Raw genomic sequence first — 17028 nt, forward strand, 5'->3', positions numbered from 1 at the left:
CACGCCCTCCACCCCACACCCTCCACCCCACACCCTCCACCCCACGCCCTCCACCCCACACCCTCCACCCCACACCTTCCAGTCCAAAGCCGAGCTCTGAATCTAAATCCCTCTATTGCCTATAAACCCATGCGCCCATACAAAAGTCTCTTAAATGTCACTATGGTATCTGCCTCCACCACCCATGTACATCATGTGTCTCGCACATCTCCTTTAAACATAGCCCCTCTCCTCCAGTTAGTTGGAGGTTACACTTAGTTCAGTTCCTGTTATGATATGATTTTACTCTGTGTGAATGGGGCAGCTTTGTGGCTTTGGCCCTTTGATTAGTTGTGTTTGGGGTTTTTGTGTGCTTTTTAACATTACCAGGATATGAATGTGAAACCAGAACTTCCTGTTCTCAGCAATGTCAGATGTCAAGAAGGGCAGCTAGTCCAGGAAAGGCTCCACAGAGTTGTATGAACTAGTGTACATATTTTTAAAAAGGGAAGGAGAGAATAAACGGGGAATTACAGACCAGTTAGTCTAACATCGGTAGTGAGGAAAATGCTGGAGTTAGTTATTAAAGATGGGATAGCAGCACATTTGGAAAGTGGTGAAATCATTGGGCAAAGTCAGCATGGATTTACGAAAGGTAAATCATGTCTGACGAATCTTATAGAATTTTTCGAGGATGTAACTAGTAGAGTGGATAAGGGAGAACCAGTGGCGGTGATGTATCTGGACTTTCAGAAGGCTTTCGACAAGGTCCCACATAAGAGAATAGTATGCAAACTTAAAGTACACGGTATTGGGGGTTCAGTATTGATGTGGATAGAGAACTGGCTGGCAAACAGGAAACAAAGAGTAGGAGTAAACGGGTCATTTTCAGAATGGCAGGCAGTGACTAGTGGGGTACCGCAAGGCTCAGTGCTGGGATCCAAATTATTTACAATATATTTAATGATCTGGATGAGGGAATTGAATGCAACATTTCCAAGTTTGCGGATGACACAAAGCTGGGGGACAGTGTTAGCTGTGAGCAGGATGCTAGGAGGCTGCAAGGTGACTTGGATAGGTTGGGTGAGTGGGCAAATGTATGGCAGATGCAGTATAATGTGGATAAATGTGAGGTTATCCACTTTGGTGGCAAAAACAGGAAAGTAGACTATTATCTGAATGGTGGCGATTAGGAAAAGGGGAAATGCAACGAAACCTGGGTGTCATGGTACACCGAAGGTACACAAAATTGCTGGGGAAACTCAGCGGGTGCAGCAGCATCTATGGAGCGAAGGAAATAGGCGACGTTTCGGGCCAAATCCCTTCTTCATGGTACACCAGTCATTGAAAGTAGGCATGCAGGTGCAGCAGGCAGTGAAGAAAGCAAATGGTATGTTAGCATTCATAGCAAAAGGATTTGAGTATAGGAGCAGGGAGGTTCTACTGCAGTTGTACAGGGCCTTGGTGAGACCACACCTGGAGTATTGCGTACAGTTTTGGTCTCCTAATCTGAGGAAAGACATTCTTGCCATAGAGGGAGTGCAGAGAAGGTTCACCAGACTGATTCCTGGGATGGCAGGACTTTCATATGAAGAAAGACTGGATAGACTCGGCTTGTACTCGCTAGAATTTAGAAGATTGAGGGGGGATCTTATAGAAACTTACAAAATTCTTAAGGGGTTGGACAGGCTAGATGCAGGAAGATTGTTCCCGATGTTGGGGAAGTCCAGAACAAGTGGTCACAGTTTAAGGATAAGGGGGAAGTCTTTTAGGACCGAGATGAGGAAAAAAAATCATTTAGTGTCTCACAAATGTAATTCAGTTTTTTGATGTCTCACAAATCTGATTACATTTTTTGAAGATGTGACCCAAAAGGTTGATGAGGGCAGAGCTGTAGAAGTATATATGAAATACAGCAAGGCATTTGACAAGGTTCCACATGTTAGGCTGCTCTGGAAGGTTAGATCGCACAGGATTCAGGGAAAGCTAACTAACTGGATAGAAAATTGGCTTCATGGAAGGAAGCAGACAATGTCACTAGGTGCAGCAGAGGGTGATGGTGGAAGATTGTTTGTTGAACTGGAGGCCTGTGACTATTGGTGACTCAGGGTTTGGTGCTGGATCCATTGCTGTTTGTCATGTATCAATGATTACGTTTGCAGATGACACTAAAGTAGGTGGTATTTTAGATAATGAAGATGGTTCTTTTTTCTGTATCCCATCCTTTTGATTCTATCACTCCCTCACCTTCTCTTCAATCCCTCCTTTTCTCTCTCTATCTTCCCTTCTTTCCTCCTACTCCCTTCCACACCTCCAAGACTCACCATGGTGTTGCAAAGCTGGCAACGGGGTTATTGAAACAGAATAGGGTGAAGGGACAGAGGCGGGAATAGGATGTTGAGTGTTTTGTATCATACTGTGTGCCCACTTTATCAAGCTAGGAGCACGGTGATGCCTCAATCACACCAGGAGGTGCTGCATGGAAGATTGAACCAGACTGTACACTTCCCTCTGAATATCGACATCAGTCAGACAAATCAAGTCTTTAATTTGGAATGGCGATTCATCCAGGACAAGATACCAAGTTCAATCCTTACATTTTCACCCAACTCCCTGCACCCCTTCATCTCACAGACCTTCGAAAACAGAGTGAATTTTTCCAGGACTAATGCAGAATTATTTCTGAAAGACATTCAAATTGCAGATGAAGGGATTTATGAACTTGAAGTTACAACTGCAGATGGGATACCAACTAAACGCTCAGTGTTTCTAACTGTAAATGGTAAACTGATTTCATTTCCTTCTATGTCCATAACGTGTGCACAAGATCAATGCAAGATCTAGCGATCAGATCGATCTGACTGGTGATCAGATCAATCTAAAGATCACTGCTGGTGTGTGCTCATTATGATTAATGATCAAATGTCTGAAGGCCAGTTTACGATTTGATTTGTGAGAAAAATCTGCATCCTTGTAAGATCTTCTCTCCACGCTTTTCCGTGAGCTTTCAAATGGCATTGTCAGTCTCACTTGTCCACTTACTGCCTGATACTTCTCATATGAATTAATGAATACGTTTATTGGCCAAGTATGTTCACATACAAGGAATTTGCCTTGGTGCTCCGCTCGCAAATAACAACACCACAAACAGTAGACAACTAAGAATGACACTTAATTGTTTATGTGTCTGAGTATCCTGGAGTATTGCGTACAGTTTTGGTCTCCTAATCTGAGGAAAGACATTCTTGCCATAGAGGGAGTACAGAGAAGGTTCACCAGACTGATTCCTGGGATGTCAGGACTTTCATATGAAGAAAGACTGGATAGACTTGGCTTGTACTCGCTAGAAGTTAGAAGATTGAGGGGGGATCTTATAGAAACTTACAAAATTCTTAAGGGGTTGGACAGGCTAGATGCAGGAAGATTGTTCCCGCTGTTGGGGAAGTCCAGAACAAGAGGTCACAGTTTAAGGATAAGGGGGAAATCTTTTAGGACCGAGATGATAAAAACATTTTTCACACAGAGGGTGGTGAATCTCTGGAATTCTCTGCCACAGAAGGTAGTTGAGGCCAGTTCATTGGCTATATTTAAGAGGGAGCTAGATGTGGCCTTAGTGGCTAAAGGGATCAGGGGGTATGGAGAGAAGGCAGGTACAGGATACTGAGTTGGATGATCAGCCATGATCATATTGAATGGTGGTGCAGGCTTGAAGGGCCGAACTCCTGCACCTATTTTCTATGTTTCTATGTGCCCAACTCCCATCTGTTACCCTGCCACCATTAAGGACAGTTTTTACAGCAGTTACAAACTTCCCACCTGCTCGTGTTTGGGATGTGGGAGGAAACCAGAACATCTGGGAACACCTGTGTATCCACAGAGAGAGCATGCCGACAGAACCCGAGGTCAGGATGTCTGTCCCCTGGGTCGTCAGAAATAAGTGGCCCTGCAGAGTTGCACTGGAGCTCAGCAGAGGGAAATATGTAAGATTCAAACAGGCCTGACTAGTGTTTGCTTGAGGATGTTTCACCTGTGGGAGTGTTCAGGGCCAGAGGGGTCATGGGACGACAGATGGCACAATGGGCTAAGTGTTTGGCTGGCAACCGGAAGGTAGCCGGTTCGAATCCCGCTTGGAGTGCATACTGTCGTTGTGTCCTTGGGAAAGACACTTCACCCACCTTGGCCTGTGTGTGAATGTGTGTGAATGTGTGTGAGTGATTGGTGGTGGTCGGAGGGGCCGTAGGCGCAGAATGGCAGCCATGCTTCCGTCAGTCTGCCCCAGGGCAGCTGTGGCTACAGAAGTAGCTTACCACCACCGAGTGTGACTGAGGAGTGAATGAATAATGCGATGTAAAGCGCCTTGAGTATTAGAAAGGCGCTATATAAATCCCATCCATTATTATTATTAAGGCATTTATAATTCTTGGCTGCAGAGAGTGATGGAAGATGAATTCCTGGTCATTTTCAAAACTCAGGGAATGTTTTAATCAGGAGGAGAACCAGTGGTTGTGGGGAGAAGATAGGAAAGTTGGATTGATCAAGATCTCACTGATCTATCTCTGTTCTTGTTTCTTCTGGCCCGAATGGAAAAGCAAGCAACAAATCATATTAAATCAGGCCCATGTCAATGTTTAAACCAATCTGAAGACAGAGAACATTGATAATAAATAAAATATAATTTTATTGTGTAAGGGTAGAAGTGTTAACAAATTAAATTGTTGTTGGTGAGGCACTCAGGTAGGGAGTAAACCACAAACATACCTCCTCTGGATTACTAGAGGACAAGATATGATCAACTCTGATCCAGTTAGCAGCTACTGCAGCCCATCCACAATGGCCACCTTGTTCATGTTAGATGCCATTTCAAGTATCCTTCCCATTCCCACACTGACCTACCCATCCTCCACTGCAGGGTGAAGTCAAACATAAACCAGACGAACAGGAATTACTAGTTTTAATGGTCTGAACAATTAATTTACTAATTTCAGGTCACCCTCACCCATGTTTCTTCCCAGGTTTTTATTTTCAACCCCCACCTCAGCCCCCCGTTCCCCAGTGATCCCCCCACCCCCCACCCCCCACCTGATTCCATTATTCCAAATTACAGCTTTAATAGCACACTTGAACAGGTACATGGATCGGACAGGTACATGGATCGGACAGGTACATGGATCGGTACTTGGACAGGTACATGGATCGGGCAGGTACATGGATCGGTACTTGTCCAGGTACATGGACAGGTACATGGATCGGACAGGTACATGGATCGGACAGGTACATGGATCGGTACTTGGACAGGTACATGGATCGGTACTTGGACAGGTACATGGATCGGACAGGTACATGGATCGGTACTTGGACAGGTACATGGATCGGTACTTGGACAGGTACATGGATCGGGCAGGTACATGGATCGGTACTTGTCCAGGTACATGGACAGGTACATGGATCGGACAGGTACATGGATCGGTACTTGGACAGGTACATGGATCGGGCAGGTACATGGATTGGTACTTGTCCAGGTACATGGACACGTACATGGATCGGACAGGTACATGGATCGGCAGGTACATGGGTCGGACAGGCACATGGATCGGACAGGTACATGGATTGGGCAGATACATGGATTGGGCAGGTACATGGATCGGACAGGTACATAGTTCGGTACTTGGACAGGTACATGGATCGGGAAGGTTTAGATGGATATTGGTCTAACAGAGGTATATGGAACTAGTCGGGTGGTTACTTGGGTCAGCATGGGCAGGTTGGGCCGATGGGCCTACTTCTGCCCTCTATGACCCACATACTTTACACACTAACTCTCCCCTTAGATGGTTCCACTTATCACTTCTGGCCCATCCTTTCCCCCCATAGATGCTGATTGGCAGACTATGTTACTTCAGCATCTCTTGTGCCAGATTCCACTACATATGCTGGGTGTTGCGATCGTTCCAGATATCCTGCTCTCGCTTCACCCATGTTGTGTTTGTCCACACAGTCGCTGTGTCCAGTCTGAGAGTTGGAATGAATCCTGAAGCACCCCAGACCGGTGATAATGTGACTCTGGAATGCTCTGTTCAACTGGGGAATCTTGTCCGATACAGCTGGTACCGATGTGACCTGCCTCTGTCAAATGGAATGAACTATCACCTGTCACAGAACAACTGTTCGCTGACCCTGCTGAATGTGCAGGACTCTGATGTTGGTGCCTATCAGTGTAAGGCAGAAAATCGCATCAGCTCCAAACACATAGACTTTATCTTCCAGCTCTGCCGTATGTATATCACCAATTGTTCATCCTCTCCTTCATTTCTCTTAAAGGTAGCGGAGTCAGGGGATATGGGGAGAAGGCAGGCAGGAACAGGGGGGTACTGATGCTCCTGCCTTCTTGGAACCATCTAAAGGGAGAGGGGAACCATGACCATTATGTTCAACACAGACATTGTGGGGCTAGTTGTCCACTTTAGATAAATGGGAGGTTATCCACTTTGGTGGCAAGAACAGGAAAAATGTTCCCAATGTTGGGCGAGTCCAGAACCAGGAGCCACAGTGTTAGGATAAAGGGGAGGCCATTTAAGACTGAGGTGAGAAAAAACTTTTTCACCCAGAGAGTTGTGAATTTGTGGAATTCCCTGCCACAGAGGGCAGTGGAGGCCAAATCACTGGATGGATTTAAGAGAGAGTTAGATAGAACTCTAGGGGCTAGTGGAATCAAGGGATATGGGGAGAAGGCAGGCACGGGTTATTGATTGGAGACGATCAGCCATGATCACAATGAATGGCGGTGCTGGCTCGAAGGGCCGAATGGCCTGCACCTATTTTCTATCTCTCAAAGACTCACCTTCTGTAGAAAAACAGTATGTTTGTGACTATTTTACTAAATATTAACATTCCATTGTAGTACCATCAAAAGAAAGCACAGTGGAATCTAAGTACCTGGGATATGGTGGCTATCCAGGATATATTGGGTACATAATTCTCATTATCTTGTGCTGCCGGAGGAAGAAACAAACAAGAAAACTGTCAAAAGAGAGTGGTAAGTATTCAGTGGGTATCTAACAGGGAAATGTTGGGTACTAATGGAAGTGTGAATATAGGGGAGATTGTGAATATAGAATGGGCCACAGTGGCAGACTGTGAAAAACAGAGACAACAGCACTGATCCAGGCAGATCAACACTGTGGATAGAATCATGGTATGTTAGCATTCATAGCAAAAATATTTGAGTATAGGAGCAGGGAGGTTCTACTACAGTTGCACAGGGCCTTGGTGAGATCAAACCTGGAGTATTTCGTACAGTTTTGGTCTCCTAATCTGAGGAAAGATATTCTTGCCATAGAGGGAGTACAGAGAAGGTTCACCAGACTGATTCCTGGGATGTCAGGACTTTCATATGAAGAAAGACTGAATAGACTCGGCTTGTACTCGCTAGAATTTAGAAGATTGAGGGGGAGGATCTTATAGAAACTTTCATAGAAAAATTCAATGTAGGAAGATTGTTCCCGATGTTGGGGAAGTCCAGTTTAAGGATAAGGGGGAAGTCTTTAGGGCCGAGATGAGAAAATCTTTTTTCACACAGAGAGTGGTGAATCTGTGGAATTCTCTGTGTGAAAAATGTTTTTCTCATCTGTTCCAACATCGGGAACAATCTTCCTGCATCTAGCCCGTCCAACCCCTTAAGTTTCTACAAGATCCCCCCTCAATCTTCTAAATTCTAGCGAGCACAAGCCAAGTCTATCCAGTCTTTCTTCATATGAAAGTCCTGACATCCCAGGAATCAGTCTAGTAGAGGGTTAGGTTAACATAGAAAATTGGTGCAGGAGTAGAGGCCATTCGGCCCTTCGAGTCTGCACCGCCATTCAATATAATCATGGCTGATCATCCAACTCAGTATCCTGTACCTGCCTTCTATCCATACCTCCTGATCCCTTTAGCCACAAGGGCCACATCTAACTCCCTCTTAAATATAGCCAATGAACTGGCCTCAACTACCTTCTGTGGCAGAGAATTCCACAGATTCACCACTCTCTGTGTAAAAAATGATTTTCTCATCTCGGTCCTAAAAGACTTCCCTCTTATCCTTAAACTGAGTGAGTCCTTGTTCTGGATTTCCCCAACATCGGGAATAATCTTCCTGCATCTAGCCTGTCCAAGAATTTTGTACGTTTCTATAAGATCCCCCCTCAATCTTCTAAATTCTAGCGCGTACAAGCCGAGTCTATCCAGTCTTTCTTCATATGAAAGTCCTGCCATCCTAGGAATCAGTCCGGTATAGGGTTAGGGTAACCTAACCCCGATGACCAGTGATACGGTGTGCACTACAACACTTTCAGTTGTGAATTTCAGTTCCTTGGTTGTCTATTGTTTATCTTTTACTTTTCTTTCAGAAACTATTTATGAAAACACCCACATAGTAAAATAAAGAGTTGGCTCTTACTCGTGTGAATATCCCAAGATGTTGTGTACACAGCAATGAGTAAATGAAGCATTAAAGACAATTCTGCAGCTCTGCCCGTCATCAAGAAGCTGACAGTTTACTCGTATATGTAAATGACACTGTAAAAAGCTTGCCCACTGTATATTTTCAGCAGAAGTATTTAACACATGGCTTTAGGAACTTTAGAGGCTGTAAATCTAACATTCTGGAATAGCGAGTAAGATGGCAGCTGTCTTTGTTGTTTATGCCATTACAAAAAACATTAGAACTTATTCAAAAAGCAAATAAAACAGCAGCAAGAAGTATTTCTTCAACCTGATTCTGTTATTGTGGGTCATTTTGTGTTTTTATGTTGCAGTTAGTCCAAAAAAAAAAAAGCATTAAACCACACAGACTGATTGTAGAATCAGTAAAGAAAAATCTTGGTCGTGGAAGCAAGCTGACAAATCTTCACTGTAGGTACACAAAATTGCTGGGGAAACTCAGCGGGTGCAGCAGCATCTATGGAGCGAAGGAAATAGGCGACGTTTCGGGCCGAAAACCTTCTTCAGGTTTCGGCCCGAAACGTCGCCTATTTCCTTCGCTCCATAGATGCTGCTGCACCCACTGAGTTTCCCCAGCAATTTTGTGTACCTTCGATATTCCAGCATCTGCAGTTCCCTTTTGAAATCTTCACTGTACTTCCCTGATGACAAGTACATCCTACAATAGACAATAGACAATAGGTGCAGAAGTAGGTAATTTGGACCTTCGAGCCAGCACTGCCATTCAATGTGATCATGGCTGATCATCCCCAATCAGTACCCCGTTCCTGCCTTCTCCCCATATCCCCTGACTCCGCTATCTTTAAGAGCTATTATCTTTTCTGTTCTATGCACCAGGGTGTCTACCCTGGTCATTTGTAATATTATATTCCTGCTTCAAACTCTAGCCCACTATTTAACTGTATCCACATCCCTTTATATCCTCCTTCATACTCACAATCTCATCTAGTTTCCTTTACTTTCTTATTGTCTCATGTACTGAGGTACAATGAAAACCTTTGCTATCCAGTCATTCACCGTGTACAGATATAGGATAAAGGGAATAACGTTTAGTGCAAGATAAAGTCCGATTTACTGCCTCCAGAACAGCTCAACAACCATGTTAACACCCAGCAAGTTAACATTTTCCATTGCCCACCCACCAATGAAGGCAGGCATGTTTCCATGGTGTACAATCTGCCACAAACTTGTTGCTACCTCTGCCCACAAGACACGGAAAATTCCATCCTGCTGCAAACAAGAAGACTCTGAAACACAAACTCCTTGCTGAAGGTCAAGCTCGTGGCTGCAAAGTTCCAGAGCAAATTCAAGATGTTGCTTTGAATGAAGACAGGTTACCATGAGATCGTAGAGACATTATCATAGTGACTGCCTTCTACAAAGGAGTTATCCAATTGTGGTAACGATGATGAGTTCTCCCTATTGTCTACCAGAGGGAAAGTCATCATGTATTGTAATCATGCACAGTCTGACAGGAAACCACACAACACTAAGCTTTTCACTATATCTCAGTGCACGTGACAATAATCTAAAGTATTGCAAGAATTGTGCAAAGTGCTCCCTGCAGCAGGCATTACTAACTTCAGTGAATGTGGTCTGGGTGCTGGGGGCTCAGTGGTGGGGATCCACCCAAACTGCCTCCTGTTACCTCCTGTTCTTTTGCCACCTACACCTCAAGTCAAGTTGAGATGAGTTTATGCACAATGCACTCGCAATGAAAATCTTGCTTCATGTCCCAAGATCTGATCATTGGGCTTTGTGCTATTCTTCTTGCCTGCATATGTTTTATTTTATCTGGAAGCTGACATTTAAAGCATAACCAGTCGCTTCCATGACCTACTTAATTTGACTGCTGGACAAAGTGGAAGATTTATGTGGTTGGGGTTCAATAAGCAACCCTTTCCGGTGATTTCACATACCTGTATAGTTTCAAGCTGCACTTTTTCAAGTGTTTTTGTTGCATTCTAGAATGACATTTTGAGTACCACACACAACAAAATCGGAATAGGTCACCAGACCCCTTACGCCTATCCCATCATTTAGGGTATGGGGAAGAAGTTTAGAGGAAATTCAATGTTTGGAATCTGGAATGCATCTGGTTGATGCAGGTATTGGTATATAGAAACAGAGAAACATAGAAAATAGGTGCAGGAGTAGGCCATTCGGCCCTTCGAGACTGCACCGCCATTCAATATGATCATGGCTGATCATCCAACTCAGTATCCCGTACCTGCCTTCTCTCCATACCCCCTGATCCCTTTAGCCACTAAGGCCACATCTAACACCCTCTTAAATATAGCCAATGAACTGGCCTCAACTACCTTCTGTGGCAGAGAATTCCACAGATTCACCACTCTCTGTGTGAAAAACTTTTTTCTCATCTCGGTCCTAAATGATTTCCCCCTTATCCTTAAACTGTGACCCCTTGTTCTGGACTTCCCCAACATCGGGAACAATCTTCCTGCATCTAGCCTGTCCAACCCCTTAAGAATTTTGTAAGTTTCTATAAGATCCCCCCTCAATCTTCTAAATTCTAGCAAGTACAAGCCGAGTCTATCCAGTCTTTCTTCATATGAAAGTCCTGCCATCCCAGGAATCAGGAACAAATATATAGGTACAAAGTATGAAAATAACAAAGTGTAATGTTGGGGTATTTCCAACCACTGGGACAATATTGAGGACAGTAAAGAAACTGAATGGAGGAAGAGTTCCTGAATTACAATAAAAGGGGTTATAAAAATCATTCCACATCAAGCAAAACCAGAGAGATGTTGAGAGTGGAGCTAGCTTTAGGCATAAAGCTGAACTGGAATAAAACAGCATTTAATGTACTGGATCTAATTTACTTATATTTAGCAGTTTTGGTCTCCTAATTTGAGGAAGGACATCCTTGTGCTTGAGGCAGTGCAGCGTAGGTTCATGAGAACCGTGAGTATCGTGTGACTGGCGTGTCGGTGGTGCCCGTACGGCTGCAGGGTTGTGTCACGCCAGCGGGTGAAAGACCACGACTGCCTCACCATCAATAACAGTCTCTTTATTTACAGCGTACAGTGGGAGCGGCCACAACATTGGCTCAGTCTGTCGGGGGAGGGGAGGTGGGGGAGAGGGCTGGGAGGTGGGGTGAGTGGTAGGGAGGGGCGGGGAGGTGAGGGAGAGGGGTAGGGAGGGGCGGGGAGAGGTGGGGGAGGGGCTGGGAGGTGGGGGAGGGGGCTGGGAGGTGGGGGAGAGGTGGGGGAGGGGAGGGGAGTTGCGTGCTGTCCCCCGTCCTGTAACAGCGTTCTCACGTGGGCTACTGAATCATCTCCACGTTCTGCTCTGTCCCTCTGTCCCTCGCCACCGACGCGCCAACCACTCGCCCAGGCCCCGGGGCAACTGCAAGGGTGAAGACAGAAACACGGGCAAAACATGGAGCACGGGCAAAACATGGAACACGGGCAAAACATGGAACACGGGCAAAACATGGAACACGATCTTTATTCTTTGGAGCGCAGAAGGTTAAGGGGGGACTTGATAGAGGTCTTTAAAATGATGAGAGGGATAGACAGAGTTGACGTGGATAAGCTTTTTCCATTGAGAGTAAGGAAGATTCAAATAAGAGGACATGATTTGAGAATTAAGGGACAAAAGTTTAGGGGTAACATGAGGGGGAACTTCTTTACTCAGAGAGTGGTAGCTGTGTGGAATGAGCTTCCAGTGGAAGTGGTGGAGGCAGGTTCGATTTTATCATTTAAAAATAAATTGGATAGGTATATGGACGGGAAAGGAATGGAGGGTTATGGTCTGAGTGCAGGTAGATGGGACTAGGTGAGAGTAAGTGTTCGGCACGGACTAGAAGGGCCGAGATGGCCTGTTTCCGTGTTGTAATTGTTATATGGTGATACGGGCAGAACAAGAAACACGGGCAAAAGATGGAATGGTTGACAGATTTTAATGAATACTAGTGATGGAGCACTCCCTCCACCCCAACCTTCCACCCCCCTCTCCCCAACTCTGTGGAGGTATTGAGTGCCAGGTTCAGGCTGTGGGTACCGTACCATCCATGGCCGATCGTTCCCTCAGACTGTGCTGCAGCTGTTTCTGCAACTTCCTCTTCTTCTTCCCAGACAGTGTGATATTTGCTCTCTGGTTGGAACTGCAAAGGAGAAATAACCATCACAGACGGTGAATCTCAGCCTCACACTCCAGCAGGGAGGGAGGGAGGGAGCGAATCTTATACAACAACCTTGTACAATCAGGCAGAAACACAGACGTACAGCACAGCAACAGGCCCTTCGGCCCAACTCCTCCATGCCGACGAACATGCCCCATCTACAATTTTAGCTAAAAATTAAAATCGAAGCTGTACAGTAACTGTATTATGTCATATGCCACTGCTTATATTTTTGTACACTGCTTCTAATAAATAAAAAATTAAAATAACATTTGGTTAGCCACAGGGGAGTGGACCACAGAGCCTCATCACATGGGGACGGCAAACGCCAGCAAACACTCCCACAGACGGGACACAGCAAGCCCAGCCTATTGCCCACCTCCCTCACCTTCGCTTCTTCAGGTGATGGATGGTGATCAGCCCCTCGTCAATCACTGCACCAACAATGCGCTTCTTCCCGTTCCCCTTCCTGGCAACTCTTCTCCTCTTCAAATGATTTCTCTGTAGTTCCTGGAAAGGGAAAAGGAAGAGGAGTTAAGACTGAATGAAGTCGGGCAAACAGTGCCCATCAGCCTCATGTCACTCACACTGTACTAGGCTGCAAATAAAAGCCATTCAGCCCATCGAGCCTATCCCAGATCCCAGCAGAAAATTCCCACCAGTCCCACTGGAGGCCAGTCCTCCAGTCGAGTGGGAGAGTCTAGGACTGGAGGGCACAGCCAGAGAATTAAAGGACGTTCTTTTCGGAAGGAGATGAGGAGGGATTTCTTTAATCAGAGGGTGGTGAATATGTGGAATTCTTTGCCACAGAAGGCTGTAGAGGCCAAGTCAGTGGATATTTTTAAGGCAGAGATAGATTCTTGATTAGTACGGGTGTCAAGAGGTGATGGGGAGAAGGCAGGAGAATGGGGTTAGAAGGGAGAGATAGATCAGCCATGATTGAATGGCAGAGTAGACTTAGAAACATAGAAAATAGGTGCAGGAGAAGGCCATTCGGCTCTTCGAGCCTGCACCTCCATTCACTATGATCATGGCTGATCATCCAACTCAGTATCCTGTACCTGCCTTCTCTCCATACCCCCTGATCCCTTTAGCCACAAGGGCCACATCTAACTCCCTCTTAAATATAGCCAATGAACTATGGCCTCAACTACCTTCTGTGGCAGAGAGTTCCACAGATTCACTGTGTGAAAAATGTTTTTCTTATCTTGGTCCTAAAAGACTTCCCCCTTATCCTTAAACTGTGACCCCTTGTTCTAGACTTCCCCAACATCGGGAACAATCTTCCTGCATCTAGCCTGTCCAACACCTTAAGAATTTTGTAAGTTTCTATAAGATCCCCCCTCAATCTTCTAAATTCTAGCGAGTACAAGCCGAGTCTATCCAGTCTTTCTTCATATGAAAGTCCTGACATCCCAGGAATCAGTCTGGTGAACCTTCTCTGTACTCCCTCTACGGCAAGAATGTCTTTCCTCAGATTAGGAGACCATAACTGTACGCAATACTCCAGGTGTGGTCTCACCAAGACCCTGTACAACCGCAGTAGAACCTCCCTGCTCCTATACTCAAATCCTTTTGCTATGAATGCTAACATACCATTCGCTTTCTTCAGTCTGCTGCACCTGCATGCCTACTTTCAATGACTGGTGTACGATGGCTAAAGGGATCAGGGGGTATGGAGAGAAGGCAGGTACAGGATACTGAGTTGGATGATCATAGATACATAGATACATAGAAAATAGGTGCAGAAGTAGGCCATTCGGCCCTTCGAGCCTGCACCGCCATTCAACATGATCATGGCTGATCATCCAACTCAGTATCCCGTACCTGCCTTCTCTCCATACCCCCTGATCCCTTTAGCCACAAGAGCCATATCTAACTACCTCTTAAATATAGCCAATGAACTGGCCTCAACTACCCTCTGTGGCAAGGAGTTCCAGAGATTCACCACTCTCTGTGTGAAAAAGTTTCTTCTCATCTCGGTCCTAAAGGATTTCCCCCTTATCCTTAAGCTGTGACCCCTTGTCCTGGACTTCCCCAACATCGGGAACAATCTTCCTGCATCTAGCCTGTCCAACCCCAATCATATCGAATGGCGGTGCAGGCTCGAAGGGCCGAATGGCCTCCTCCTGCACCTATTTTCTATCTTTCTATGTACAGACGCAGGGAATAACGTTTAGGGCAAGCTAAAGCCCAATAAGGTTAGTCCAGCGGTCTCCAATGAGGTCGACATCATCACCGCTCTCTGGTTGGTGATAGGATGATCAGTAATGGACTCACACATGGCTGCATTATCCACGCGTGCCTTCCCCTCCCCTCTTCCTCCCCCCTTACCCCCCTCCCATCCTTCCCCATCCCTCCTCCCCCCTTACCCCCCTCCTTCCCCTCCCATCCTCCTCCCCCTCCCCCTCCCATCCTCCCTCTCTCCCCCCCTCTCCCCTCCTCCTCCCATCCCCTCCTCCCCCTTACCCCCCTCACCTCCCTCTCTCCCCTCCTCCCTCCCCTCACCCCCTCACATCCTTCCCCATCCCTCCTCCCCCCTTACCCCCCTCCTTCCCCCTCCCATCCTCCTCCCCCTCCCCCTCCCATCCTCCCTCTCTCCCCCCCTCTCCCCTCCTCCTCCCATCCCCTCCTCCCCCTTACTCCCCTCACCTTCCTCCTTCCCCTCCTCCCTCCCCTCACCCCCTCCCATCCTTCCCCCTCCCCCCCTCTTCCTCATCCCCTCGCTCTCTCTCCCCCTCCCCTCCTTCCTCTCTCCCCCTCCCCTCCTCCTCACCCCCTCCTCTCTCTTACCCCCTCCCTCCCCCTCCTCCTCACCTCCTTCCATTCGCCCCCCTCTCCCATCCTTCCTCTCTCCCCCTCACCCCCCCTCTCCCTTCCTCCTCTCTCCCTGTCCCTCCTCTCACCCCCTCCCTCCCTCTTCCTTCCTCTCCCGCCCTCCCTCCCTCCTCTGTTACCTCCTTCTCCTTCCTCCCTCTCTGCTCTCTCTGACCCCCCCCCGTCCCTCTACCCCCTCACTCCCCCTCCCTCTATACCCCCCCCCCCCCTCCCCGTCCCCCCCCCCTCCCCCTCCCCGTCCTCCCCCCCCCCTCCCTCTCCCCGTCCCCTCCCCCTCTCTTCCCTCTTTCTTTCTCTTACTCACGGTTCGGGGTCGGTTGATTTTTCCGCCGGGCGCCATGTTGCCCCCACGCTGCCCACCGGAACTGACGTCTACACTGGTCCCCCACCTCTACCGGTCCCCCACCTCTACCGGTCCCCCACCTCTACCGGTCCCCCACCTCTACCGGTCCCCCACCTCTACCGGTCCCCCACCTCTACCGGTCCCCCACCTCTACCGGTCCCCCATCTATACCGGTCCCCCATCTATACTGGTCCCCCACCTATACTGGTCTACTGGTCCCCCAGCTACACTGGTCCCCCACCTATACTGGTCCCCCACATCTACTGGTCGCGCATCTACACTGGTCCCCCACCTACACTGGCCCCCACCTCTACTGGTCTACTGGTCCCCCACCTATACTGGTCCCCCATCTATACTGGTCCCCCACCTATACTGGTCCCCCACCTCTACTGGTCCCCCACCTCTACTGGCCCCCCATCTATACTGGTCCCCCACCTACACTGGTCCCCCATCTATACTGGTCCCCCACCTATACTGGTCCCCCATCTATACTGGTCCCCCATCTATACTGGTCCCCCACCTACACTGGTCCCCCACCTATACTGGTCCCCCACCTCTACTGGTCGCGCATCTACACTGGTCCCCCACCTACACTGGTCCCCCACCTCTACTGGTCCCCCATCTATACTGGTCCCCCACCTACACTGGCCCCCCACCTCTACTGGTCCCCCACCTCTACTGGTCCCCCACCTCTACTGGTCCCCCACCTCTACTGGCCCCCCATCTATACTGGTCCCCCACCTACACTGGCCCCCCACCTACACTGGTCCCCACCTCTACTGGTCCCCCACCTCTACTGGTCCCCCATCTATACTGGTCCCCCACCTATACTGGTCCCCCATCTATACTGGTCCCCCACCTCTACTGGTCGCGCATCTACACTGGTCCCCCACCTATACTGGTCCCCCACCTACACTGGTCGCGCATCTATACTGGTCCCCCACCTACACTGGTCCCCATCTATACTGGTCCCCCACCTACACTGGTCCCCCACCTCTACTGGTCCCCCATCTATACTGGTCCCCCATCTATACTGGTCCCCCACCTATACTGGTCCCCCATCTATACTGGTCCCCCACCTATACTGGTCCCCCATCTATACTGGTCCCCCATATAAACTGGTCGCGCATCTATACTGGTCCCCCAGCTACACTGGTCGCGCATCTATGATCTTGGTCTTCTACAATCATACCGTCGCATTGCTGAACTCGGAGTCCCGCCGATAGATTCCTCCGGTCCC

The 17028-nt window shown here is 47.7% G+C and overlaps 2 protein-coding genes across 2 annotated transcripts; one reads left to right on the forward strand and one right to left on the reverse strand.

The window, feature by feature from the left end:
• The first annotated feature begins 2437 nt into the window (after nucleotides 1-2437).
• Nucleotides 2438-8488, forward strand: LOC116990087 (junctional adhesion molecule C-like). The gene is made up of 4 exons (XM_033047615.1): nucleotides 2438-2761; nucleotides 5975-6250; nucleotides 6878-7012; nucleotides 8364-8488. The coding sequence occupies exons 2-4, from the start codon at nucleotides 6001-6003 to the stop codon at nucleotides 8396-8398; spliced, it is 420 nt and encodes a 139-aa protein (XP_032903506.1). The 5' UTR covers nucleotides 2438-2761; nucleotides 5975-6000; the 3' UTR covers nucleotides 8399-8488.
• A 2982-nt stretch (nucleotides 8489-11470) lies between these two features.
• Nucleotides 11471-15825, reverse strand: c30h11orf98 (chromosome 30 C11orf98 homolog). Its single transcript, XM_033047616.1, has 4 exons — nucleotides 15750-15825; nucleotides 12996-13117; nucleotides 12492-12589; nucleotides 11471-11829 (listed from the first exon to the last, which is right to left on the reverse strand). Exons 1-4 carry the CDS (start codon nucleotides 15783-15785, stop codon nucleotides 11747-11749), a joined length of 339 nt encoding a protein of 112 aa, XP_032903507.1. The 5' UTR covers nucleotides 15786-15825; the 3' UTR covers nucleotides 11471-11746.
• Nucleotides 15826-17028: the final 1203 nt, after the last annotated feature.

Source organism: Amblyraja radiata, chromosome 30 (assembly GCF_010909765.2).
Source record: "Amblyraja radiata isolate CabotCenter1 chromosome 30, sAmbRad1.1.pri, whole genome shotgun sequence".
NCBI classification, from domain to species: domain Eukaryota; kingdom Metazoa; phylum Chordata; class Chondrichthyes; order Rajiformes; family Rajidae; genus Amblyraja; species Amblyraja radiata.

Excerpts from the sequence above, each read along its gene's own strand:
- c30h11orf98 (XM_033047616.1), bottom strand. The coding sequence starts at position 15,785 with ATGGCGCCCGGCGGAAAAATCAACCGACCCCGAACC. Across the intron at positions 13,118-15,749 it reads AAATCAACCGACCCCGAACC|GAACTACAGAGAAATCATTT; the intron begins GTGAGTAAGAGA and ends TTCCCTTTCCAG. Across the intron at positions 11,830-12,491 it reads GGAACGATCGGCCATGGATG|TTGCCCCGGGGCCTGGGCGA; the intron begins GTACGGTACCCA and ends TCACCCTTGCAG.
- LOC116990087 (XM_033047615.1), top strand. The coding sequence starts at position 6,001 with ATGAATCCTGAAGCACCCCAGACCGGTGATAATGTGACTCTGGAATGC. Across the intron at positions 6,251-6,877 it reads CTTTATCTTCCAGCTCTGCC|TACCATCAAAAGAAAGCACA; the intron begins GTATGTATATCA and ends ATTCCATTGTAG. Across the intron at positions 7,013-8,363 it reads AAAACTGTCAAAAGAGAGTG|AAACTATTTATGAAAACACC; the intron begins GTAAGTATTCAG and ends CTTTTCTTTCAG.